Below are 27,931 nucleotides of genomic sequence, written 5' to 3' on the forward strand. Positions count from 1 at the left end.
GCGCCTTAGACCGCTGATTTCTTGCATTTATAGCCATGGTGATCAAATGCACTGTGCTGTTGGAGCGAAAATCACAGAAGATATACGTGGTAGTTGCAGCAGCAGGGAAATATTTGGGGGTGAGAGATTTAAGTGCTGAAGGGCTATAGGAAGATGGTGTAGGACCATTTTGGGCCAAAGTAGTGGGTAGTGTATAGGTGCAGGGTTAGATAGTGGTGCAATTTAAGACTTTGCCATTCCACTTTTTCTTGATGTTTGTGACCAAAATGTGCAATCCGCACTCTGACCTGCGACAGGCAGCAAAACACAACACAGCGTCTATTCTTCCGGAAAGCCACACGAAGAAGATATTCGTGACAAGCGAGTCATCTGAACTACGTTAGAGCAAGGGGAATTATGTTGCTGGAAAATCGCCGACGGATGGAGACTTTATTCAGCGTAGCGTTTATCTTCTGCTCGGTTTTTACGGCAGGTAAAACATGGAAATCTTATATCTGATTATTTAGCTACTGATCTAGATCTTTTCATGGAAATGATCTCATGCAGATACTATAAACGTTAACGAGTCCTTTGCATTAATGAAAACGGTAACGTTAGCTAAGAGGCACTAACAGCTTTAGTTAGCTAACGTAAGTTAGCTACAGACATGACTTTAAAGAACACTTCCAATCGTGTTGATATAAATATTGTTGGCAATTTGTTGCAAGCCGTGTCTTTCCCTTATAAATATGTTATAACGATGAAATACTGCTTTTCAGTTGGGCTAATTTCCCTAGCTTGCTAGTAAGCTAACTTGACAGCAACCACCACCGAACTGGAACGACAAACATCAGCTAACATGATGAGCCATTTCCCGCAGTTTTACACAACAATATCTAGTCATATGGCTGTGGTTCATTGTAAGCTGTCTTGTTAACCAGACTCACAGGGGAGCGACTCCGCTAGCCAGCTGTATCATGTGACATACAGCATTCATTAGTCGGATTGCGTTGCTAAACGTTTGGTGTATTGCAAAACGTTTACTCCAAACGGAAGACGTTTTGAACGATAACGAGAGTTTATATTGGAAAAACTCAGGTAAGTCCCTCCACGTTTCGTTCTGTTTGCTTCCGTTTGGTTCCTAGAGTCACCATTGCAAAACGTTTTGCATCGGCATCCGACTAATGAATACACACCATATTGGCTTAACTTCCTCAAAAATCCTTCTGCTTTCCCAGTCACGAGACTCCGGATTATTAACTAGCTACTGTAGCCTGGCATTCCCATTCATGAAATGGGTGTCTTTCACAGTTTGTAATTAACAGTCAAGTGGGAGCAAATGGCAACACCATACTGTCAGAACCCACCTAGATGAAGCTCCATAGTCATATTGTAATGAAGCAGGTCTCGAACCCTCGACCTTCTAGCCCGAAGTCCAGCGCGCTATCGACTGTGCCGCAAAAGTATGCTGCGCGGCAGATTCGATATTCGCGTTTATAAATCCAGGGTCTTTACACTATGATGTAGACCTAGGTATGTGTCCCCTCCACCTACACCGTATTGAACTCCAAACAGTAGTTAGCTTTGATAAGTAGAAGTTGTTTATAGACAATATTATTTGAACCAAACCAATTCCTTCTGTTTTCCCTCAGGCGTTCAGGGGGACAGCCTCACCATATTGCAGGCCCCTGGGTATGTGTCCTTCCAAAAGGGAGACTGGCCAATCTCAGGGGAGAAGATTCCAGATATGGTGGCTCTGACTATGGGTTTCTCTGTCCAGGAGGTACACATACACTTTAGAGGTCTTCACGGGTCCAACAATTTGGACCAGGACCCGAGGACAATCAGACCTGACCCGAATGGACCCGATCATTGAAAAAAATACAATGGAGACTCAAACAGACCCTAGAACAATCAGACCGAAGGACAACTTGACCTAGACCAGTATCGACCCCAACATTGTTTATCAGCCAAGTTGCTCTTCTGCTTAACAAATAGGTCTTTATATTATATTGACCAGGCCTTCTATAAGTCAATAAATTACCCTTATTCACATAAAATAAATATGCTATAGGCTATGCAGAGCTGTGGTCAGGTCCACTCTGGTCTATCAGCTGTAGTTGCATAGAACCGATGACAATCAAACAGTACCTGACCCGGACCGGAGGGACAAGTTTGAATTTTGGGATTAGGTCTCAGGTATATCGGGTCCACTCGGACCCGTGAAGACCCACACAGGCGCATATCCTATGTTTGAACAGGTGCGCAAGCCTCTGGTATTTTCCATGATACTCTAACATCTGTGTTTGTAGGATCTCTCCTGGCCAGGCCTCCGGGCAGGTCAGTTGTTCCAGCGTCCCAGGGCCAATGTGCTGGTGGTGGTGAGGGGGGTGGACAGCCTGGCCCTGCCCCAGAATGTGGCCTCCTACCCCTTGGAGAACGTGAGTGAGGCTCCCCATCGGGGTGATGGTTGAGCAGCAGCAGCGTTTTAATTAGAATGAGATTCTTCACCAAGGCTCTGTTATTAATAACTCCTCCCTTGTTCCCTCTCTCCTCCAGCCGGTACCCTTCACCCTGGACAGTGTGGCTGAGACGGTTCATTCTCTCTTTGCTGACGACACTCCTGTGGTCCTCCAGCTGGCCCCTAGTGAGGAGGTACTGTATGGACCAGCACACGTGTAAAGGTTTCTTTATACAGAGGGTTTGTATGTGCAGGGGGATAGTAATGTTATCAAATAAAAATGTATTTGTCACGTGCGCCGAATACAACAGGTGTAGACCTTACTGTGAAATGCTGATTTACAAGCCCTTAACCAACAATGCAGTTGCTTAGGAGCCCGTGAAACGTCAGCCATCCCCTCCGGCGCCATTATTATTATTATATGTGTGTGTGTCTACAGAGGCTGTACATGCTGGGGAAGGCCAACGCGGTGTTTGAGGACCTGCCTGTGACCCTGCAGCAGATCCGTTCTCGTCTCTCCCAGGATGGCTCCGTGCTGGCCTCCCTGCCACTTAACTCCCTCAACCGCAACGCTGAGGTAACATGCATAACTAGTGCTGGTTCTATCTGCGTCCCTCAGTTAAAATGAATAAGGGTTGGTTGATCTCTGAACTCTGACCTTCTTCCTCTCTTCTTATAGGCTGATCTGCTCTTCCTGTCGGAGGTCCAGGTTCTACATGACATCACTGCCCTGGTAAGACTGAATATGTTGTTTGTTGGGCACATGGGGAACTAGATCATTTCAACGCTGGTCGTCTGTTGTGGCTAACCCCCTCACCCTCATGTAGCTGCAGAGACACCGGCACCTGGCCCAGGATCACTCCCCTGACCTGTACTCCCTGGAGCTGTCTGGCCTGGAGGAGCTGGGCCGTCGCTACGGACAGGACTCCCCTCAGTATCGAGACGCCACCGCCATCCTGGCCAACGTCCTACAGAAGGTAAGCACAGTGTTTCCCCTAGGATTTCTTTCAGCAGCGGTGGCAGAGTTTGGGGGGGGGGGGTCTTCCTGGGGCATCTATATATCAAATAAAATGGTTAGTGGCAGTGGCACGAGTAGTGTTTCTGGGTTTTTAATGGATATACGTGACCACCTGTTTGTCATCTCTTGCTCTCTCTCTCCTGTGCTGTAGTTTGGTGAGGACGTCTTTGGTCTCTATGGTGACAGTGCGGTGGTCGAGGTTGTCACGGTGAAGAGCTTTGAGGCACCATTGACCAGGAAGTCCCGCTCCATCCTGGAGTCCAAACAGATTGTATGTTTGTTTATATTAGCTTCATCTGCCCAGATCTTCTGTTTTTATGTTTTATGTACATATCTATGTATCAGTGGAGGCTGGTGGGAGGAGCTATAGGAGGATGTCTCATTGTAATGGCTGGAATGGAGTCAAATGTGTTTTCTATATTTTTGATATTGTTCCATTTATTCCATTCCAGCCATTACAATGAACTTGTCCTCCTATAGCTCCTCCCAACAGCCTCCTCTATTGTGTATATATTTATGTATCAAACCATGAGCATTTTTAGATGCCTGGAATTCTATACTTCATAGATGAGATTTGCAACTACTGAAATCCTCTCTTTCCTCCTTTCCCTCCTCATCCCACAGAGTAACCCTGGCAGTCCCTATAACCTGGCCTATAAGTACAACTTTAATTATGCAGTGATCTTCAACATCGTGCTGTGGCTGATGATCATCCTTGCCCTGGCTGTCATTGTCATCTCATACAATCTGTGGAACATGGACCCAGGATATGACAGCATCATCTACAGGATGACCAATCAGAAGATCAGGTTGGACTGAGGTCCGCCCAGCAACACTCCAGGCCTCCAATTAGCCCTCTCCTAGTGGAAGTTTATTGTTTTGTGTGAAAAATAAAGATGTGGAGCTGAATGGAGTCTTAGCCCCTACTCTCTAGGTACTTGTTTAGATCTGAGATAGTTGGATAGGTATAAGCAATATGGTGAAAATAGTTCCACCCAGCTTGGTATATAAGCCATGGTCGAACTAATTATAAACCAAATAGCGTATTCATATCCAAACTCAGATATACACAAGGTGATAGGGGTTGATTGTGGACTGAGGAGTAGACATCAGAATAGCAGTTGTTCAGGTGAAGGTAATAGTTTAATCCAATATGTATGACATGTATGTGAGTTGCAGTTCACTGTAATGTCACTGGTTAGCTCCTTTTGAGAAAGTACTGCGAAGGTTGAGTATACAGTTTAATGCTGAATTGTAACACTAGAGCTGTGTCTGAAGCCAAGTCCTGTACCTTCTATCCCACACTTCACATTTCTTATGTGTCCACAGTAGTTGTCCTACTTCCATGGTGATTGCAAATATCCTGTTTTATTTTTTATGGTAAAAAGAAAAAAATATTATTGTAATGCCCTAAAAGACTGAGAATTATATGTTGTGTGTGTGATGTAAATTATTGTATTTTTTGAGATACGATACTTAAGTTAAAGTGAAATGTGTATATATTGAAGTTAGAAAATATCTTGACTAAACTGCTGTATTGGTATGGTGAGAAGGACTGTAATATTCATTGGCATGTTGCATGAATTTTGCAGTTGTGTGACGACATGAAACAGGAAAATATTATGTAAAATATGGGCAATAAATGATTTAAAATCTTAAGTTTGTGTACTTCAATCAGCAAATTGAATTAACATGTTTATTAAACCACTATAGTCTACAGAAACCAGTGATACATTGGCACAAATGTTTATAATAAACACGTTTTCTAATTCAGAGTGATATGACATGTTTACCATCACCAAAAATACTCCTCAATTCACTTATCCAATACATAAGCAGATCACGAGACTAGGTCAGACGTAACTAGTGCGCTATATAGAAGTAGCCAATCAGTGAAGCCGTGTAGCTATCTGCTCCAATAGAGAGACGAGTTCCTGAAACTCCACCTCTAAGGTTATCCGCAATACGTAACTGGGTGTGCTTCTGTGTAACTGGTTTGGTAACAGCAGATCGACTGTACTACTAAAAGACATCGTTCAAGCAGCAAGACATCCCTCTATCTGGCGACAAAAACATCCCTTTTCTGAGGAGAAAGAAGAAGACTCTCGCGCCATGGTCTGACTGCTGATCAAAGGTGCGCGCCGATCTCTTCATTCTAGTTGTTACAAAGTAACATATGAAGTCATGTTACATAGGCTACACATCTATGACAATGATATCTTGTGAGGTGTCATTTCAATAATGTTTTGCTAATAACCTGCAGGGATATATTATCTGTCTTATTCTCTCCATATTTCAGCCAGCATCTGGACGGTGAGGAAGATTCGGGCCCACATTGCTGAGGGAGAGCAAGAGGAGAAGCCCATCTTCACACCATGTGGTGTTATTGGTAAGAACAGTAATTCCATAGATATGCAAAAATGCTGATTGTTACCAACTTATTTACAATTCTATGTAAGAATACTTGCGTTACCTAACAATGCCGTAGTAAAGGGTGCGTTCGTAAATTACCTCCAGTGTGTCAGACTGCACTTTGGGTTGTTCGTAAATTCAGAGCGCTCACTGAACGCTCTGGTCTAGAAGGGTTCATCCGAGCATTCTGACCAGGCAACGGCAGTCAAGCACCCACGTTAACTGGCTAAACTTGGCTAGCTTGTCAGCTACTTCCAGACACAAATGACAGAACACCTCACTGACCATTTTACTCACCATGACAGAGCTGGTTAGGCTGTTGTGTTATCTGGTGCGTTAGTGAGTAGCTGTGCTGCTGACAACAATTGAATAACTTTTTTTTTGCCGACGTTTGACACCGGTCATATTCAATGGGTGTTCGTAAATTCATCAGTTATTTTGCGCTCTGGCACACAGACGAGAGTGCTCTACAATTGGAGAAGATGGCTAGAGTGAATTTACGAACGCACCCAAATATGCGCTGTCTAAAAACCGCTCCACCTTTTCCTGTTTTCTAAAATTCTAATTGTTCGCCTTTCAGTTTGTGATAAAACAAAAATGATAGTTTAGAGAATCATTATACCATTCTAAACCACTGTGAAATATATTTTCCATAACCAAAAATGTATTTTCAGCTGGTGTACAAAACCGAAAGGAGGATGCAAAAACACAACTTAAGAACAGGAAGTATACAAATAACCTGTTATGGCTAGGAGTTCCACAATATCCGGTGAAATGGCAGAGCGTGAAATTCATTTTTTTAAATTTGAAATACACTGCTCAAAAAAATAAAGGGAACACTTAAACAACACATCCTAGATCTGAATGAAATAAATAATCTTATGAAATACTTTTTTTGTTTACGTAGTTGAATGTGCTGACAACAAAATCACACAAATAATCAATGGAAATCCAATTTATCAATTCATGGAGGTCTGGATTTGGAGTCACACTCAAAATTAAAGTGGAAAACCACACTACAGGCTGATCCAACTTTGATGTAATGTCCTTAAAACAAGTCAAAATGAGGCTCAGTAGTGTGTGTGGCCTCCACGGTGTTGGGCTGTAAACACAACCCCCACCTGTGGACGTCTGACCTCCCTACAATGCCTGGGCATGCTCCTGATGAGGTGGCGGATGGTCTCCTGAGGGATCTCCTCCCAGACCTGGACTAAAGCATCCGCCAACTCTTGGACAGTCTGTGGTGCAACGTGGCGTTGGTGGATGGAGCGAGACATGATGTCCCAGATGTGCTCAATTGGATTCAGGTCTGTGGAACGGGCAGGCCAGTCCATAGCATCAATGCCTTCCTCTTGCAGGAACTGCTGACACACTCCAGCCACATGAGGTCTAGCATTGTCTTGCATTAGGAGGAACCCAGGGCCAACCGCACCAGCATATGGTCTCACAAGGGGTCTGAGGATCTCATCTCGGTACCTAATGGCAGTCAGGCTACCTCTGGCGAGCACATGGAGGGCTGTGCGGCCCCCGTAAGAAATGCCACCCCACACCATGACTGACCCACCGCCAAACCGGTCATGCTGGAGGATGTTGCAGGCAGCAGAACGTTCTCCACGGCGTCTCCAGACTCTGTCACGTCTGTCACGTGCTCAGTGTGAACCTGCTTTCATCTGTGAAGAGCACAGGGCGCCAGTGGCGAATTTGCCAATCTTGGTGTTATCTGGCAAATGCCAAACGTCCTGCACGGTGTTGGGCTGTAAGCACAACCCCCACCTGTGGACGTCGGGCCCTCATACCACCCTCATGGAGTCTGTTTCTGACCGTTTGAGCAGACACATGCACATTTGTGGCCTGCTGGAGGTCATTTTGCAGGGCTCTGGCAGTGCTTCTCCTGCTCCTCCTTGCACAAAGGCGGAGGTAGAGGTCCTGCTGCTGGGTTGTTGCCCTCCTACGGCCTCCTCCACGTCTCCATGCTCTGGACACTACATTGACAGACACAGCAAACCTTCTTGCCACAGCTCGCATTGATGTGCCATCCTGGATGAGCTGCACTACCTGAGCCACTTGTGTGGGTTGTAGACTCCGCCTCATGCTACCACTAGAGTGAAAGCACTGCCAGCATTCAAAAGTGACCAAAACATCAGCCAGGAAGCATAGGAACTGAGAAGTGGTCTGTGGTCTCCACCTGCAGAACCACTCCTTTATTGGGGGTGTCTTGCTTATTGCCTATAATTTCCACCTGTTGTCTATTCCATTTGCACAACAGCATGTGAAATTTATTGTCAATCAGTGTTGCTTCCTAAGTGGACAGTTTGATTTCACAGAAGTGTGATTGACTTGGAGTTACATTGTGTTGTTTAAGTGTTCCCTTTATTTTTTTGAGCAGTATATTTAACTTTCATATATTCACAAGTGCAATACACCAAATGAAAGCTTAACTTCTTGTTAATCTAGCCATCGTGTCCGATTTCAAAATAGGCTTTACAGCGAAAGCACACCATATGATTATGTTAGGTCAGCGCCTAGTCACAGAAAAACATACCGCCATTTTCCAGCCAAAGAGAGGAGTCACAAAAAGCAGAAATGGAGAGAAAATTAATCACTAACCTTTGATGATCTTAATCAGATGGCACTCATAGGGCTTCATGTTACACAATACATGTATGTTTTGTTCGATAAAGTTCATATTTATATCCAAAAATCTCAGTTTACATTGGTGCGTTATGTTCAGTAATGTTGTGCCTCAAACAGCTGCCGAATTTGCAGAGAGCAACATCAATTTACAGAAATACTCATCATAAACTTTGATAAAAGATACAAGTGTTACGCATAGAATTAAAGATACTTCTCCTTAATGCAACCGCTGTGTCAGATTTCAAAAAAGCTTTACGGAAAAAGCACACCATGCAATAATCTGAGTACAGCGCTCAGCCACCAAAACAAGCCATACAGATACCCGCTATGTTGTGGAGTCAGTAAAAGTCAGAAATGGCGTTATAAATATTCACTTACCTTTGATCTTCATCAGAATGCACTCCCAGGAATCCCAGTTCCACAATAAATGTTTGTTTTGTTCGATAAAGTTCATCTTTATGTCCAAAAACCTCCTTTTTGTTAGCGCGTTTAGTTCACCAATCGAAATTCACAAGTCCAGACAAAAAGTCAAAAGTTCTATTACAGTTCGTAGAAACATGTCAAACGATGTATAGAATCAATCTTTAGGATGTTTTTATCATAAATCTTCAATAATATTCCAACCGGACAATTCCTTTGTCTTTAGAAATGAAAAGGAACGTAGCTCGCTCTCATGGCCACGCGTGACTTAGCACATGGCATTCTGCCAGACACCTGGTTCAAACAGCTCTTATTCTCTCCCACTTCACAGTAGAAGCCTGAAACAACTTTCTAAAGACTGTTGACATCTAGTGGAAGCCTTAGGAAGTGCAATCTGACCTTACAGACACTGTATATTGGATAGGCAATCACTTGAAAAACTACAAACCTCAGATCCAACCAGGAAGTGGGAAATCATTCTCAGGTTTTTGCCTGCAATATGAGTTCTGTTTTACTCACAGACATCATTCAAACAGTTTTAGAAACTTCAGTGTTTTCTATCCAAATCTACTAATAATATGCATATATTAGCTTCTGGGCCTGAGTAGCAGGCAGTTTACTCTGGGCACGCTTTTCATTCGAACGTGAAAATACTGCCCCCTATCCCAAACAGGATAACGTGTGGATTTTTTTTAGGCGGGATTATATGTCATATTACATCATATGTCATATTACTTCATATATGTCATATCACTCTGAATTAGAAAACGTGTTTATTATAAACTTGGTGTCAGACTGAGTGACACATTTAATAAAGATCCCCTTCTTATACTTGCTTTCAATGAGTACGGTTACATGCACACAATCTGGTTATTGTGGATAGTCAGATTAATATCATAGTTCGATTAAAGTTTACATGCTTTGCAAAAATAATGATTTCCCCAAATAAATCTGTTTACATGGACACATCTAAAGTTTGGTGGCACCCTGATGAATGCAGAAAATCGCCAATCAAAATAAACATTCTACCACAGTGACCATGTTATTTTTGGGAAGCATATTTGATTCTGAGTTCAGAGCGCCGATTAAGATGTTTACATGTCCTAATAATTCAAAAGATTGTTCAGAAAACCAGGTGTACAGTTCAAGTCAAAGTTTACATAGACCTTAGCCAAATACATTTTAAACTCAGTTTTTCACAATTCCTGACATTTAATCCTAGTAAAAATTCCCTGTCTTAAATCAGTTAGGATCACCACTTTGTTTTAAGAATGTGAAATGTCTGAATAATAGGAGAGAATGATTTAATTCAGCTTTTATTTCTTTCATCACATTCCCAGTGGGTCAGAAGTTTACATACACTCAATTAGTATTTGGCAGCATTGCCTTTAAATTGTTTAACTTGGGTCAAACGTTTTGGGTAACCTTCCACAAGCTTCCCACAATAAGTTGGGAGAATTTTGGCCCATTCCTCCTAACAGAGCTGGTGTAACAGTCAGGTTTGTAGGCCTCCTTGCTCGCACACACTTTTTCAGTTCAGCCCACAAATGTTCTATAGGATTGAGGTCAGGGCTTTGTGATGGCCACTCCAATACCTTGACTTTGTTGTCCTTAAGCCATTTTGCCACAACTTTGGAAGTATGCTTGGGGTCATTGTCCATTTGGAAGACCCATTTGCGACCAAGCTTTAACTTATGTCTTCAGATGTTGCTTCAATATATCCATATCATTTTCATTCCTCATGGTGCCATCTATTTTGTGAAGTGCACCAGTCCCTCCTGCAGCAAAGCACCCCCACGACATGATGCTGCCACCCCTGTGCTTCACGGTTGGGATGGTGTTCTTCGGCTTGCAAGCCTCCCCCTTTTTCCTCGAAACATAACAATGGTCATTATGGCCAAACAGTTCTATTTTTGTTTCATCAGACCAGAGGACATTTCTCCAAAAAGTACGATCTTTGTCCTCATGTGCAGTTGCAAACCGTAGTCTGGCTTTTTTATGACGGTTTTGGAGCAGTGGCTTCTTCCTTGCTGAGCAGCCTTTCAGGTTATGTTGATATAGGACTCGTTTTACTGTGGATATAGATACTTTTGTACCTGTTTCCTCCAGCATCTTCACAAGGTCCTTTGCTGTTGTTCTGGGATTGATTTGCACTTTTTGCACCAAAGTACGATCATCTCTAGGTAACAGAACGCGTCTCCTTCCTGAGCGGTATGACGGCTGCGTCGTCCCATGGTGTTTATACATGCGTACTAATGTTTGTACAGATGAACGTGGTACCTTCAGGTGATTGGAAATTGCTCCCAAGGATGAACATGACTTGTGGAGTTCTACACATTTTTTTTTCTGAGGTCTTGGCTGATTTCTTTTGATTTTCCCATGATGTCAAGCGAAGAGGCACTGAGTTTGAAAGTAGGCCTTGAAATACATCCACAGGTACACCTCCAATTGACTCAAATTATGTCAATTAGCCTATCAGAAGCTTCTAAAACCATGACATAATTTTCTGAATTTTCCAAGCTTTTTAAAGGCACAGTCAACTTAGTGTATGTAAACTTCTGACCCACTGGAATTGTGATACATTGAAATAATCTGTCTGTAAACAATTGTTGGAAGGAAAAATGACTTGTGTCATGCGCAAAGTAGATATCGTAACCGACTTGCCAAAACTATAGTTTGTTAACAAGAAATTTGTTGAGTGGTTGAAACACTTAGGTTGGAGTCATTAAAACTTGTTTATTTAAACTTCCGTCTTCTTCTGTATGTCTTCTTTGATTTTAAGATAGTCATGTAAACACCTTACTCTATTGCATAATCTGCCTGCTGCCATAATCAGTTTAAAATTGAATTACTACTATGTGAATGACAGATCTATAACTCACATTTATATGTGAATTTGGTCACCCAAAAGTTGCATATTGCAGCTTTAAGAACACTGGAATTACCAAACAATGCCACAGAGCTAACTATCTCTGGCACAGATTAGAACAATGGTACCACCTAACAATACCATAGTTAAGTATACTGGCATTACCAAACAATGCCATAGAAATATGAATTAATTGATTTATTTGATAAAGAAGGAAATATACTCTCTTATAGAAAGTTCTTAGAAAAATATAACTTCCCAATACATTATAAAGAATTTTATTCTATATGCAAAGCAATACCTTCAGGACTTACTCAATTAATTAAATGTCATTTGTGTTTTGGAGAACATGTCAAGATAGATGCACAACTTCTTTTAGGTTTCCCCCTGCTGGACAACAAATGTAATAATACATTCTTAAGATAACTTTTTAACTCCAAGAACAAGATCTCTCCTTGAGGGAAATTCTTCTGGAATGCATATGTTACTGAAATTGAATGGAAGCTAGCTTGATTGCTCCCTCACATATTTTGTATATCAAATTAAGTAAAATAAATTCACTTTAAAATCTTGCAGAAAGTATACCCTTGCAGTAACTTGTTGTCTAAATTCATGGATTTAGAGGACATATGCCTTTTCTGTTATAAAGAAGGGGAAACTATTATAAAAATTAGTGTGACTCTGTAACTTTATTTTGGAGCAAGTTAAATATATATACTTTTTAAATTGTATTTACACATTTATTGTATTTACAATGAAAGATGTAATACGTTATTATTTGTTTTTTTGTGTAGGCTTCACACACTTCATCAGTCTCTCATTCACAATTTGACAAGCAATTTCCCGGCTACATCCTCTTTGTGTGGCCGTAATGCCCCCTAAAAACATCCATTCCCAAGGGAGGTTGGACCCTTGGGCTGAATATAATAATTATCATTCCCTCCTTCTGGCTGCGTGCTGAAGCACCTCTCACTCACATGACTTTTTGTCACGTGATCTGGTCTTTCTCACAGGCTACAAGACGGACACACCGTGGACACAACTGCTACTAGCATCAAAAAAACACTAGCATCAAAAAACCTGTTTTAAGCAATGAGCCTGACGCAACCGATCCAAATATTTATCTTAAAACGTTGATAAACTGTTAGGATATTTCTTCACATTAGAAGCGCAGCAATGCGCACACGGCAGTAGGGTATAAGCGTGAACGTTCCATTAGCAGGAGAACACCATTCTCAAATGTGACCGCAAATGTGATTTATACAGGTAATCCTTTTATTATAAAGGTGCATTTGAAAATTGTGTTCCCCAAACTTGAAACTCACGTGCTGGATATTTTATGCCAGTTAGGCTCTACATCCGTTGTAAAGTGGATTAATGTGCTTCATTTAAAGTTATTTGGCCACTTTAGTTGTGATAAAAACCTTATGAAAACATATAGGCCTATGGGCTGGACTACATGAAGTGTGTGACTATGATTACAAAAAGTCACAAAAACAAGGCATGCACTGTTTCTTGCCTTAAGCTGGGCATCATTCACAAGTTATAATATATAATTCACAAGTTATAGGCTAATATTGTCACCCATCAGACTATTCTTGGTTTAATCTTGTCTTTACATATACTAAATAATATATGTGTAAAATTTGATTTATAATGGACCATTATCATGCACCTGTATCGAAACAGGGGCAGGGGGAAAAAATACATGTCACTTATGCACTTAAATAGCAAATGAAGGACGCTTTTCCCGTTGTTCATTTCATGCCAGCCAGGTAGGCTATACTCCTGTTGTAAAGAGATGCAATGTGCTTAATATTAGGAAAGTTGAGAAATAAATATAGTTGGCCTAGTCTATAGAAAGCTGACGGGATCCTCCTCTTTTTAATAGAGGTCATCACTCTGTTTTCTTGCGGAATTACATAGCCTATAGAAATATTACACAACATGAGCTCATGGGCTCTCATGAAGTGTTTGATTAGATTTTTGATTAGATTTGGATTGATGTCAGAGTGATTAGAGCGAGTAGAGTGCTGAGTACCAGGCAGTTAACAATTTTGGAGGACTACTAATGATCATCAGCAGCATCAGAGCTTGGAGAAGCCTAATTACCATGACTAAATGGTCACGTGGAATTTGACTGTCATCATGACTCGTGATCACCGGTGTGGCGGAAATATGGTTAACGTAACAGCCCTAGTTATGATTACACAAGCACATGTGTTTATAACCTCCTACTAGGCGCAGTCAACTCCTTACATATCTAGACAGCCAACACATCCTCGCTGCCCCCTAGTTCTGCAGCTGGCCTGCCTTATCAGAGACTGTTGTCCTTCAGCTGGCCTGCCTTATCAGAGACTGTTGTCCTTCAGCTGGCCTGCCTTATCAGAGACTGTTGCCCTTCAGCTGGCCTGCCTTATCAGAGACTGTTGCCCTTCAGCTGGCCTGCCTTATCAGAGACTGTTGCCCTTCAGCTGGCCTGCCTTATCAGAGACTGTTGCCCTTCAGCTGGCCTGCCTTATCAGAGACTGTTGCCCTTCAGCTGGCCTGCCTTATCATACATGCAACTTAATCAATATGTTATTATATAGTGACAGGAAAAAGTATATTTCAAGTTAAACCCCAACATTATGCAGCATAAACAACAAAATATATCCATATTTGATTTTAATAACCACATTGTGGGCCTGTTAGAACACATAAATCATGACGGATTTTATAAATACCACTTTGTTAGAACCAATTTTGTTTTTGAATGGCCGCCAATAACCACGTCCTTGTGTTTCCCCCCACAGTTTGCAGGCTCTTTTCAATTTGCTGCATATGTCAGCTCAATCAGAAATGACCTTTACATCTCTATCACGCAATCTGTAGTTCATCAATCCACATTGAATAGAGCCCTGCGTTTCATTACCCTCTTTACTGCATGTATATATTTAATAGGGCGATATCGGCCATTGATACATTACACTGATATGTAGCACAGACGGTTCAACCTCTGTTTCTGTTGTCAACCAATGTGAAATCAACAAAACATTTCACCATGGCATTGGATTTATGTTAAAAGTTGGGTGAAAAAGACTAAATTCCATTTTTGCAAATCCAATCAGTTTTTCACGTTGATTCAACATCATCACATTATTATACATTTTTTTTATGAAGTGGAACAATGTTGATTCAACCAGTTTTTGCCCAGTGGGCAGGCTGCTAATAGGTTCCCTTATCAGAGACTGAGTTATCCCATGGCTTGCAGGCTAAGTCTTCTAATTTCAATTAGTTTATTGCATCTCCACATTTTAAGCAGAGGCTGAGAAGGTTAATCTCTAATCCCTGGTTGGACAACATTTGTTAGATCTGTGTAGCAACTTCTATACTCTAAGGTCACTCCATATGTCTTTAAAAGACTGCTGTAGCATTTACCCTGTGTCAATCATGACGGCAACTGTTTTGACAATTGGATACTTCTTGAGCTGTTGTTTGATAACCAGCTATGTACGGCTAGGATTTAAAAAGCATTATCAGTCACTACGATTAGGCAGGCTAATTAATTGCATCTTTTGATAACTAAAATCTTGGTGCTGGTCTGCTAAACCTTGTCTGGCCTTTGCATAACCTTTACATAGAATGTGTGTGTACTACTTCTCTTTATCCCCTCAGGCTTTAAGAAGGAGCAGTTGACGTCAGGTTCCGATCCACCGGCGGCCATAATGACCCCTGAACCTGATGATGGTATCGCTATCGGCGGCCAGGCGCCGACGACCGAGACAGCCGTGCAGAAGTGCGGATCCTGAGGTTAAAGGTCACACTGGATAACTGGCTGGGACCAATAAATTATTATTAAGCATGTCTTGAAAAAGGATGCATTCACAGACCTGTATGTCGGCAGACGCCCTGTTTCTCGCTCCTCGCCAACTTTGCAGTATTTAGATTTGTTTGTTATTTCTTACCTTATTTGCTCAGAACATTTCTAGTATTGTTACTTTACACCCGGAAAAAAACTTTTGGACATTAATCAGCAAATTCTACTTCCCTGATCTGGACTGTCTATAAACAACATTCACATACATTATTCTGATACGTCTTCATTTCCTGTTCTTTTTCCAAATGTTGGATTATGTATGTATTGTATTACTAGATATAACTGCATTGTTGGAGCTAGAAACATAAGCATTTCGCTGCACCTGCAAATCAGTACGCGACCAATCAACTTTGATTACTTTTTTTGTATAGCCCAACACGCTCTTACTGACCTTAGTCAAAGCGTTCCCATAGAAACTGTCACTATGACCAGGATGATGACTAGTTTTGAAACCAAGTTATGACAAGTCATTCCATTTCATTTACGTTGTGTAGGAGTGAGGTTTCTCAACCCAAGTAAAAAGTTATTATTTACTGATCTATAGAAGATATTCCTTAACAGCCCTCCAACTGAAAAACATATATGTTGTCATGCCCTTGCTGTCCCAGTCTCTGTCCAGTGTGCCCATACTCAGTGGACCAAATACTAAGCTGAGATACCTGCTGTAATTCCAACTTTCACTCACACCAGTCACTAAGTCAGTGTGAGGATTGTGTGAAGTTATGACATTTTCATATACACTGATCTCAGGTCAATATTGGGTCCAGTGAGCTCTGTTTAACCTCTGACACCAGATGACCCTTGTGGCTGCAGCGTGTGACGGCCTGCTCACCAACCCCTCCAACCAGGGACTGAGCTGTTCTGATGCCCCTGCTGCAGCTTCCCCAATAAACACTTTAAAACTATCTGGTCGACTTGTCTTTTGTTGTGTTGTAGGCATATCTTCCCAGAATATCCATTATGAGCTATTATACTCAATAATGAACATTAAAAATGATCAAGAAGTGCTATGAATCAAACATTTCTTACATAACTGCAACATGAAATTACAGCTTGGTCTCAGACTAGACGTAAGAGCAAATGTTACAATTGGTATGCTTTTTCCATGACAGACTGACTAGGTGAAGCTATGATCCCTTATTGACGTCACTTGTTAAATCCACTTCAATCAGTGTAGATGGAGACCAGTTAAAGAAGGATTTTAAGCCTTGAGACATGGATTGTGTATGTGTGCCATTCAGAGGGTGAATGGGCAAGACAAAAGATTGAAGTGCCTTTGAACAGGATATGGTAGTAGGGGCCAAGCACGCCGGTTTGTGTCAAGAACTGCAATGCTGCTGGGTTTTTCAACTCAATATTAGGAAGGTATCTGTAACAATGTGCGCTGAGAGATGGGAAGCAAGTTCAGGGAGTGAGTATTTTAATAAATAAATGCAACATAAAACAGGAACAGCACACAGATTTAACACGAACAGAAACAATAACGCCTGGAGAAGGAACCAAAGGGAGTGACATATATAGGGAAGATAATCAGGAAGGTGATGGAGTCCTGGTGAGTCTGACGATGCGTAGGTGCTCGTGATGATGGTGACAGGTGTGCACCATAACGAGCAAACTGGTGACCTAGAGGCCGGAGAGGGAGCACACGTGACAGTATCTTTAATATTGTGTATGCTCAGTGTATAAGACAGGTTACTTTAAGGTAAAAACTAAAGGATGGCGGTTGGTCGTGTTGTATAAAGTGAACATCTAGCAACCAAAAGTTGCGTGTTCTAATCTCATCACAGACAATTTTAGCTAATTAGCAACTTTGCAACTACTTTTTAGATACTGTGCAACTATTTAACATGTTAGCTATGCTTACCCCTAAGCCTTTAACCTAACGCCAAACCTTAACCCTAACGTTACCCTCTAACCCCTAGCCTAGCTAACTTTAGCATTAGCCACCTAGTTAACGTTATCCACAACAAATTGGAATTCGTATCATAAACATATGCACTCACATTCACACGCGCTCACACACACACAAATATTACCACACATGCACACAAACACACACAATTGGCCTTGCTGTTTTAATTTGATTGTTTTTCATGTGTTTTGTTGTTACATTGTTGTTTTGTTGTTTTTTCCTTTGTTTTCTTTTTCTCAGTATTTTTTGTATTTTTTATTGGTTGTTGGCACATCAGGAGGGTAGTTGTTAGGTTGGGTTGGGCAGGGATGGTTCCTCAGAGGGGGTGAAGTTGGGGGGATTGAGGATGAGATTTTTGGGGGGGTCTTGGACAGTTGAGCAGCTTCACTGCAGGTGGATTGTATGTTTTTTAAATGACCCTAACCAGTCAGGCTTGAAGAGAGGTCACTCAATCGAGGCTGCTCTCCTCTGTGTCACGTAGGCTGCTCTCCTCTGTGTCACGGAGGCTGCTCTCCTCTGTGTCACGGAGGCTGCTCTCCTCTGTGTCACGGAGGCTGCTCTCCTCTGTGTCACGGAGGCTGCTCTCCTATGTGTCACGGAGGCTCTCCACACTGCCAAAGCTGACTCTCTCTCCTCTGTTCTCATCCTAGATCTATCCACTGCCTTTGACACCGTGAACCATCAGATCCTCCTCTCCACCTGACTCAGTCATCTCCCCCTCTGTCCTAACTTATACCTCAAGTCTGTAGCTTGCCAGCACTAGTACCTATTTCAGTCCTCCTTCAATAACTCTTTGGGTAAAATACAATTTCTTTGGATCACTATAAATAAAAAAAATGGATACCGCCGTTGAAATGGTACATTTACATGTTAGTCATTTAGCAGACCGTCTTATCCAGAGCGACTTACAGTAAGTGCATTCTTCTTAAGATAGCTAGGTGGGACAACCACATATCACAGGCAGAGAAAGTACATTTTCCTCAATAACGTAGCCGTCAGTAGAGTCAGAGGTCAAGTGCTGGTTTATTTTGTTATAAACCAAAAAAACGTGAGGAGGAGGATTGTTTAAGATACTGTTTGAAGAGGTAGGGTTTCAGATGTTTTCAGAAGATGGGCAGGGACTCTCCTGTCCTAGCTTCAGCGGGAAGCTGGTTCCACCATTGGGGTGCCAGGACAGAGAAAAGTTTGGAGTGGGCTGAGCGGGAGCTGCCCTCCCGTAGGGGTGGAAGTGCCAAGAGACCTGAGGTGGCAGAACGGAGTGCTCGGTTTGGGGTGTACGGTTTGAGAATAGCCTGGAGGTAGGGAGGGGCAGTTCCTCTTGCTGTTCCGTAGGTAAACACCATGGTCTTGTAGTGGATGCGATCTGGGTGACATGAGAGAACTTGGGAAGGTTGAAAACCAGGTGGGCTGCAGTGTTCTGGATAAGTTGCAGGGGTTTGATGGCACAAGCGAGGAGCCCAGCCAACAGTGAGTTGCAGTAGTCCAGACGGGAGAAGACAAGTGCCTGGATTAGGACCTGCGCTCCTTCCTGTGTGAGTTAGGGTTGTAATCTACGGATGTTGTAGAGCATGAGCCTGCAGGAGCAGGTCACAGATTTGATGTTTGCAGAGAACGACCAGGTGTTGTCCAGGGTCATGACAAGGTTCTTTGGACTTTGGGAGGGCGACAGTGTGTAGTGGTCAACTGTGATGGAGGTCTTGAGCATGCAATCCTTTCCTGGGAGGAAGAGCAGTTCCGTCTTGCCGAGGTTGAGTTTGAGGTGGTGGGTCGACATCCAAGTGGAGATATCTTCCAGGCACACGTAGATGTTTGTCGCCTCCTGGAGAGACCATGTGAGGATATGTCCGGTTTTTCACATGATTCCGTTGTCCGTACACATCACGGACAAACTGAAATGGTCCACCCACACAGACAGCATGGTGAAGAAGATGCAACAGCGCCTCTTCAACCTCAGGATAATAGTTCAACCTCTCAACTGCAACAGGGCACACGAGAGAGCGCATCAGCAATCACGTTATCAGTTGAACTATTCGGTCATTGAAAAAGAAGCGCTAGCACTCATTTGGGCGCTACAACACTTTGAAGTGTATGTTGGGTCGGGAGTAGTACCTATTGTGGTCTACACCGACCATAACCCTCTCACCTTTTTCGGGTCCATGATGTGTCCTAATCAGAGGATAATGAGATGGTGTTTATTTTTACAATCCTTCCATCTCGATGTGCGGCACATCCGGGGAACTGATAACGTGATTGCTGATGCGCTCTCTCGTGCACCCTGTTCCTGAATATTTACGGACTGACCGTTGTTTGGTGTTGTCATGTTCTGTCTTTCCTGTCTGTTCCCTCCTGGTCTCGTTTTCTTCTTTCCTCTTAAAAGTTGCTTCCTGTGTAAAGGTTGCTGAGGTCTGGGGAGGAGGTTGGTTGGGGCAGGTGGAACTGTGAACACGTAACCCCTAGTCAATTTGGGACGCAGAGGCTGGTACGTTGTTCCGGGGTCCTTGTTGGTCCCCGGTTTTATCGGGGGGGGGGGGGGGGGGGTGACGACCCTCCCACTCTGTCTGCCGTATTCTCTCTTTTTGTTCTTGTTTCCTTGTTGGGATGCCGGTGGGCGGACTCTGAGCCGGTTCGTAACACAAGACATTGGTGTCCGCGACAGGGCTGGTTTTCTTTTTGTAATCAGTGTTTGACTGTAGACCCTGCCACATACGTCTCGTGTCTGAGCCGTTGAATTACGACTCTACTTTGTCTCTATACTGACGCTTAGCTTGTTTGATTGCCTTGCGGAGGGAATAGCTACACTGTTTGTATTCGGTAATGTTTCCGGTCGCCTTGCCATGATTAAAAGCAGTGGTTCTCGCGAATGCTGTCATCAATCCACGGTTTCTGGTTAGGGAAGGTTTTAATAGTCACAGTGGGTACAACATCACCGATGCACTTGCTAATACACTCGCTCACCGAATCAGCATATACACCAATGTTGTTGTCCGATGCTATCCGGAACATGTCCCAGTCCACGTAATCGAAGCTATCTTGAAGCGTGGAATCAGATTGGTCGGACCAGCGTTGAACAGACCTGAGCATGAGCGTTTCCTGTTTTAGTTTCTGTCTATAGGCTGGGAGCAACAAAATTGAGTCGTGGTCAGATTTGTCGAAAGGAGGGCGAGGGAGGGCTTTGTATGCATCGCAAAAGTTAGAGTAGCAATGATCCAGAATTTTGCCAGCCCGGGTCGCGCATTCGATATGCTGATAAAATTTAGGGAGCCTTGTTTTCAGATTAGCCTTTTTAAAATCCCCAGCTACAATACCTGCAGCCTCAGGATATGTGGTTTCCAGTTTACATAGAGTCCAATGAAGTTCTTTCAGGGCCGTCGGGTGTCTGCTTGAGGGGATATACATGGCTGTGATTATAATCGAAGAGAATTCTCTTGGTAGATAATGCAGTCGGCATTTGATTGTAAGGAATTCTAGGTCAGGTGAACAAAAGGACTTGAGTTCTTGTTTGTTGTTAGGATCACACCATGACTCGTTAATCATAAAGGCATACACCCCCACCCTTCTTCTTACCAGAGAGATGTTTGTTTCTGTCGGAGCGATGCTTGAAGAAACCAGGTGGCTGTACCGACTCTAACGTATCCTGAGTGAGCCATGTTTCCGTGAAACAGAGAATGTTACAATCTCTTATGTCTCTCTGGAAGGCAACCCTTGCTCGAATTTCGTCTACCTTGTTGTCAAGAGACTGGACATTGGCGGGTAGTATACTCGGGAGCGGCGAGTAATGTGCCCGTCTACGAAGCCTGACCATAGGACTGCTCCGTCTGCCCCTTCTACGGCGCCGTTGTTTTGGGTCGCCTACTGGGATCCAATCCATTGTCCTGGGTGGTGGTCCAAACAGAGGATCCGCTTCGGGAAAGTCGTATTCCTGGTCGTAATGTTGGTGAGTTGACGTTGCTCTTATATCCAATAGTTCTTCCCGGCTGTATGTAATAAGACTTAAGATTTCTTGGGGTAACAGTGTAAGAAATAATACATTAAAAAAATACTGCATAGTTTCCTAAGAACGCAAAGCGAGGCGACCATGTCTGTCGGCGCCATCACGTTTGTGTGCTTCACACCTTCTGTGTGACTTACTGTACAGATAAAGTTTAGGCTTGGTGTTTTTACTTTACAGTAATGTCGTTTTGTAAATTTTGTCCACTGTAATTCCGTGTCTTACAACAATATATCCCTTTATTGTATTCACCACAGAGTGGAGGATGCAGAGGGTTTGGATGATGCCGTTTGGGAGCCAGCCCTCCCCAGCTAGCACCCCCGCCGGTCAAGGTCTTCATGCTATGTCAATCACCCCGTCTGATGGTTCTACATCCACCACTCGACAATGGCCCCACTCCTCTTCAACCACCCCCACTGCAGGCCCTGGCACCACTCCTCTTCAACCACCCCACTGCAGGCCCTGGCACCACTCTTCTTCAACCACGCCCACTGCAGGCCCTGGCACCACTCCTCTTCAACCACCCCACTGCAGGCCCTGGCACCACTCCTCTTCAACCACCCCCACTGCAGGCCCTGGCACCACTCCTCTTCAACCACCCCCCCCCCCCCTGCAGGCCCTGGCACCACTCCTCTTCAACCACACCCACTGCAGGCCCTGGCACCACTCCTCTTCAACCACCCCACTGCAGGCCCTGGCACCACTCCTCTTCAACCACCCCCACTGCAGGCCCTGGCACCACTCCTCTTCAACCACCCCACTGCAGGCCCTGGCACCACTCCTCTTCAACCACGCCCACTGCAGGCCCTGGTACCACTCCTCTTCAACCACCCCCACTGCAGACCCTGGCACCACTCCTCTTCAACCACACCCACTGCAGGCCCTGGCACCACTCCTCTTCAACCACACCCACTGCAGGCCCTGGCACCACTCCCCTCTCTGCAAGTTCATCTGGAGGTGCGGGGGCAGGGATGAGATCTAGACCTCAACAGAGAAGAGGGAGAGGCAGTGGAAGCAGCACAATAGAGGGAGAAGCAGAGGGAGAGGCAGTGGAAGCAGCACAACAGAGGGAGAGGCAGTGGAAACAGCACAACAGAGGGCGAGGCAGAGGGAGAGGCAGTGGAAGCAGCACAACAGAGGGAGAGGCAGTGGAAGCAGCACAACAGACAGAGAGGCAGTGGAAGCAGCACAACAGAGGGAGAGGCAGTGGAAGCAGCACAACAGAGGGAGATGAAACTAAGGACGTGCCATATGGTCCTTGAAGATGATGAGGAGACAGAACAATTTAAGTTTAAACCCAAACGACTTGAAGGCCCACAGTTGGTTAGTGATGAAACATACACCCCCTTACAGCTGTTACAGCTCTACTTTACCACCTCTGTACTGGGAACACTATGCTCAACTACATTTCCTTGGTGATTTACATGGGACTGGTAAAGGTATCAAGACTATTCGACAACTGGAGAAAGTCCCCTCTCTATCGGTTCGACTTCCCCACCTCCATCATGAGTGAACACCGGTTCTTGGCCATCAACCATATTCTTCACATGAGTGACCCACAAAAGGTTCTGGAGAATGACCAGAAGAAGGGGGCTGCAGGGTATGATCGTCTTGTAAGAGCCCCTTTATCATGACATGGTGGAGGCATGCAAAACCTACTTCCTGCTCAAAATCTATCTATAGTTGAAGCAATATATTGTCACGAATTATGTCGTGGTGTTGCAGAGAGGAGGACCAAAATGCAGCAGAGTTGTGGATACTCATTCTTTTAATGGGAAAAAACGAAAAGCATCCACAGGAAAAACAAAACAATAAATGATACTCACGACTCACAACAGTGTAGCAGGCTCAATAATGCTCACAAATAATCTCCCACAAAAGACAAACACACCCTACTATATGGGACTCTCAATCAAAGGCAAATAGACAACACCTGCCTTCAATTGAGAGTCCCAACCCCAATTAACCAAACATAGACATACAACCAGCTAGATCAACATAGAAATACATAAACAAGGAACAGTGCCCAAAAAACCCCGGAATACATAAATCAAATCCCCTACAACAAACACACCACCCCGAACCACATAAACCAAATACCCTCTGCCACGTCCTGGCCAAACTACAATAACAATTAACCCTTATTCTGGCCAGGACGTGACATATATGAAAAATAAGCCGACCAAACGAGGCTACAAGCTCTTTGTGCTGGCTGATTCAGCCTCTGCCTACACATGGAACTTCTTTGTCTATGAAGGCAAGGCGATCACACCCACTGGGAAGGGCCTTGGTTATGACTGTCATGCAGCTGATGGACTTCCCCTTACTTGGCAGTGGGCAATTTTTATACTAGTCCCATGCTTTTCAAAGACCTCTTGAAAACAAATAGGGGCTTGTGGCACCATTCGTCCTAACAGAATCAGTTTCCCTAAGACCAAGGTAAACGACTTGACAAAGACAGCAGAGAGGGGACCATATGTTGGATCAGGACTGACAAGCTGCTTTTTGTGAAATGGAAGGACACTAGGGGAGTAACCATGCTCACCACACAGCATAAGGCATTCAATAACTACCAATGTCTCAAGGAGGGTGAAAAGTGCCAATGGGGCATGGGTGAGGAAAAATGTCCCTATTCCTGTTTCTGTGATGGACTACTAATGCCAGCATGGAGGGTGTCGACCTATCTGATGCTCTGATAGGCTACTACCAGGTCCTCCACAAGACCAGGAAGTGGTATAAGACTTTTTTCTTACCACTTTGTGGACATTGCTACAGTAAATGCTTTCATTCTCCACAAGCAGACGGTCAAAGCAAAAGGTCAAACCCCTCTCTCCCAGTTGGCCTTCAGAGAGCAGCTGGTGTTGGAAATTGCTGAATTAGGGGCCCAAAGCAACCTCACAACCATCACAAGACCCCCCACTCAAGGTGAGCGCCACTATCCAACACATATGCCAAAAGACTTAAGGAAGAACTGAAAGCATTGCACAAAACATAGGGGTAAAAAAGGGTGAAATCCCAGATCTTCTGTCCAAAATGCCAGTTTGCTTTTTGTTTCCTGGCAGAGAGGGACTGTTTCAAAGACTATCACAACATGCACAAGCTATGGTGAAAGTAATATCTAATCATCTACACCTGTGATGTAAAACCAACACGAATGCCATTTGTAAACAGTTCAGCTTTTTTTCCATTTTTGCACCTTTTATTGAAGGATACGTGTGTAACCAGGTTTGTGTTTGACAAGACATTTTTATATTTTGTTTTATTTATATCTGTTGCTTTTATGTTGTTTTTGTAAACAGTTAATTTGTATGTGGGACCAATACATTGGATATGCCTAGGCTAAATGTTGAGGCACTTTGGAGACACCTCAATGTTTGAGAGAGATTGGTATTGTAGAAATTTAGGTTTTATAGTGAAAAATAACTTTTAGGCACACCCAGTGTGCAAAAACAGTGGAATTACCATATTCGGACACATTGGAGAGGTTAAAAGGACACTTGAATGTACCCTGGATATCCCATAACTCCACCACAAAGTGTGAGTGAGGTTGATATGGTAGAAATTGTGTTTTTATACTGAACAAACAGCATTTAGGGATTGAAAATATGTAATAGCACTGGAATTATCTAACTTACAGACATATGCCACTTTGGAGAGGTTTAGGGACACTTGGAAACGTCCCGTCACCACACCTGACACCACTTACTAAAATATCTGCCCATTTCTAGTTAGGTCTATCAATCCCATTTCTGAGAACTTGAAGCCCCACCTGAGGGACCACTGCTCTACTTCATTAATCCCTTCTTGAACTCTTCTAGCTGTATGGGTAATATTTCTCGCTCTCTTCCACAGAGCCCCATCATCCGCAAACAATGATCTCCAAATATCAGGTCTCACCTGGGAGAATACATCAATCATAATGGAGAACAAAAAAGGACTAATGACACTTCCCTGGGGGGTACCATTATCTACCTCATAGCTTTCTGACATAGAGCTCCCCACCATCACTTGTATTGATTCCCCAAAAAGAAAATCCTTTATCCAGTTAAAAACCTATCCTCCAACCCCCCATGATATCCAGCTTGATAAGTAGGCCTTCCTTCCACATCATATCATAAGCCTTCTCTACATCAAAGAAAACGGCTACCACCACCTCCTTATTTGCCTGTGCCTTCCGTATGACTGACTCAAGGCACAACACAGGATCCATCGTCCCCCTGCCTTTCCTCAACCCACTTTGATCTGGTGTTATTAATCCTCTACTCTCCAGAAAGTGAGAGCCTTTCTGTCATCATCCTTTCCATAAGTTTACATACATGAGATGTCAACCCTACCGGCCTATAGCTTGAAGGACTAGTAGGGTCTTCCCTGGTTTCTGTATCGGCACCACTACAGCCTGCTTCCAACTTCCAGGCAGTTTCTCTTCCTGCCTCACCTTATTGTAAAGACCCAATACTTTCCCCATTGCAGTGTCACTGAGATGAGCCATCGTGATGTAACACATCTCATCCTTCCCAGATGTTACACCAGCTTTAGCTAATGCTCTCTTCATCTCAGCCAATGTAAAAGGGGCATTCAATGTATCCCCCACCATCTCTCTTTAATCCAGGAGAGAGATGGTTCTCCTCAGACTCTCTCTCTCCCACGTTGCCCCTCTTCTGTCAGATTATTTGAGCTGTGCACCTTCACAAATGCCTGGGCTGACATCTCTGCCTTCTCCATATCTCTCACTGCAATCTCCCCACTTTTCAGCACAGGGAGATCCAAATCTCATCTGACCTCACTCATCCTTATAATCATCTCCCATACCTCTCCCACAGGAGTGGTTCTGCTTATCTTTCCACAGAACCGGCACAAATACTGTCCTAATGATCCTCCTTACTACTGCTTGTGCTTGTTTATACTGAATCAGGCGCTGGTAATTATGGAACCTTTTCAACATTCTGAAAGCCCTGTTCCTACAGTTCAATGCTTCTCTACACTCATCAGTCCACCAAGGAACTGAGTTACTCTTTCTCCCCCTTGTACCCATAGGAATCACCTGCCTTCATCTGAATTGAGATCAACCTGAGATGGCTCCTGTTCACTCAACTCCTGAAACTAACCCCACTCCGCTTCCCCAAATATCCATCTCCTCAATCCATTCCCTACTGAATCTTCCACCCTCATTCCTACAGTACACACAACGGGATAGTGACCACTACCCTCTGTAGATAACTCCAAAACCTCCCAACTACATCTGTCTGCCATCGAACTGGAGATCAAAGTAAGAGCCAGAGCAGATTAAAATCCAGTTACTGGGTCAGTCCTGGTTCCCCGGCCGTCATTAAGACTCACAAGCCCTTTCTCATCCAGTAGTTCCTCAAACACTTGTCCATTTACATCAGTCCGAAACCTTCCGCAGAGCGTACTGAGCATTAAAATCCCCACACCACATTACCTGTCTCCTATCTTGACCTTCTACATTTCCAATGGCCATCAACTCTAGTCTCTTACACAGGTTGTAAAAGTTCACTATTACCATATTCCCCCCCTCCCTATCACACCTCTACCGCTACATACTCCTGTTTCAAATCCCTCTCCCACACACTTATATGGGATCCCCCGCAGGTAGCCTAGTGGTTAGAGCGTTGGACTTGTAACTGAAAGGTTGCAAGATAAAGTCACTGAGCTGACAAGGTAAAAAAAAATTGTTCTGCCCCTGAACAAGGCAGTTAACCCACTGTTCCCCGGTAGGCCATTGTTGTAAATAAGAATTTGTTCTTAACTGACTTGCCTAGTTAAATAAAGGTAAAATAAAAATAAAGGTAGCACACCGCCCTATCTCTACGGACTGCAACATAACATTGTAATACAACATCTAGAGTAGGTTTAAGCCATGTCTCCTGGAGACATATCACGTCATGTTTGGCTGGTAACTCCTCAATAAATGTTTTGAATTCTTGCCCATTAGCCATCAAACTTCTGGCATTGCATTGAAGGAGAAACACCATTGTGAAAATGAACCAATACATGATTCCTGGCAGGACTGATTCTCAATCTTATTGAGATCATCCTGTACATTTTCCCATGTCAGTCCTGTGATCCCAAAATACCTCACTGCCTGCTCCACTATGATCTGTATCTTCTTACTGTTCCATTGTCATTTTTCTGTGCAATTGATTGCTGCTGTCACAAATGTAACAGCCTTCCTCATGTCTACTACCATTGTTGTGTTCTCCCCCATTCTGCTTCCTACATCATGCCCAACCTGCATCCCAATCTGCCCTGGAATACCTGCTCTTCTAGGTGCCCAGATTGTTTCTCTGTGAACTACCTTCACTGCTTCTGCATGCAATATTTTTCACTCACTCCTCACCTTCTGCACTTCCGCCCGCTT

The 27,931-nt window shown here is 43.6% G+C and overlaps 1 protein-coding gene, 1 long non-coding RNA gene and 1 pseudogene across 2 annotated transcripts; 2 read left to right on the forward strand and 1 right to left on the reverse strand.

The window, feature by feature from the left end:
* The first annotated feature begins 343 nt into the window (after positions 1-343).
* LOC115161222 (renin receptor-like) lies at positions 344-5,117 on the forward strand. The gene is made up of 9 exons (XM_029712025.1): positions 344-472; positions 1,632-1,762; positions 2,292-2,420; positions 2,539-2,634; positions 2,880-3,017; positions 3,120-3,173; positions 3,268-3,417; positions 3,610-3,729; positions 4,083-5,117. Exons 1-9 carry the CDS (start codon positions 397-399, stop codon positions 4,275-4,277), a joined length of 1,089 nt encoding a protein of 362 aa, XP_029567885.1. The 5' UTR covers positions 344-396; the 3' UTR covers positions 4,278-5,117.
* A 293-nt stretch (positions 5,118-5,410) lies between these two features.
* Positions 5,411-16,557, forward strand: LOC115161223 (uncharacterized). Its single transcript, XR_003869212.1, has 3 exons — positions 5,411-5,592; positions 5,758-5,847; positions 15,451-16,557. It is a non-coding gene; the product is annotated as an uncharacterized LOC115161223 (long non-coding RNA).
* A 2,038-nt stretch (positions 16,558-18,595) lies between these two features.
* Positions 18,596-20,567, reverse strand: LOC115160549 (uncharacterized; annotated as a pseudogene).
* Positions 20,568-27,931: the final 7,364 nt, after the last annotated feature.

This window comes from Salmo trutta, chromosome 24, assembly GCF_901001165.1.
Source record: "Salmo trutta chromosome 24, fSalTru1.1, whole genome shotgun sequence".
NCBI classification, from domain to species: Eukaryota; Metazoa; Chordata; class Actinopteri; order Salmoniformes; family Salmonidae; genus Salmo; species Salmo trutta.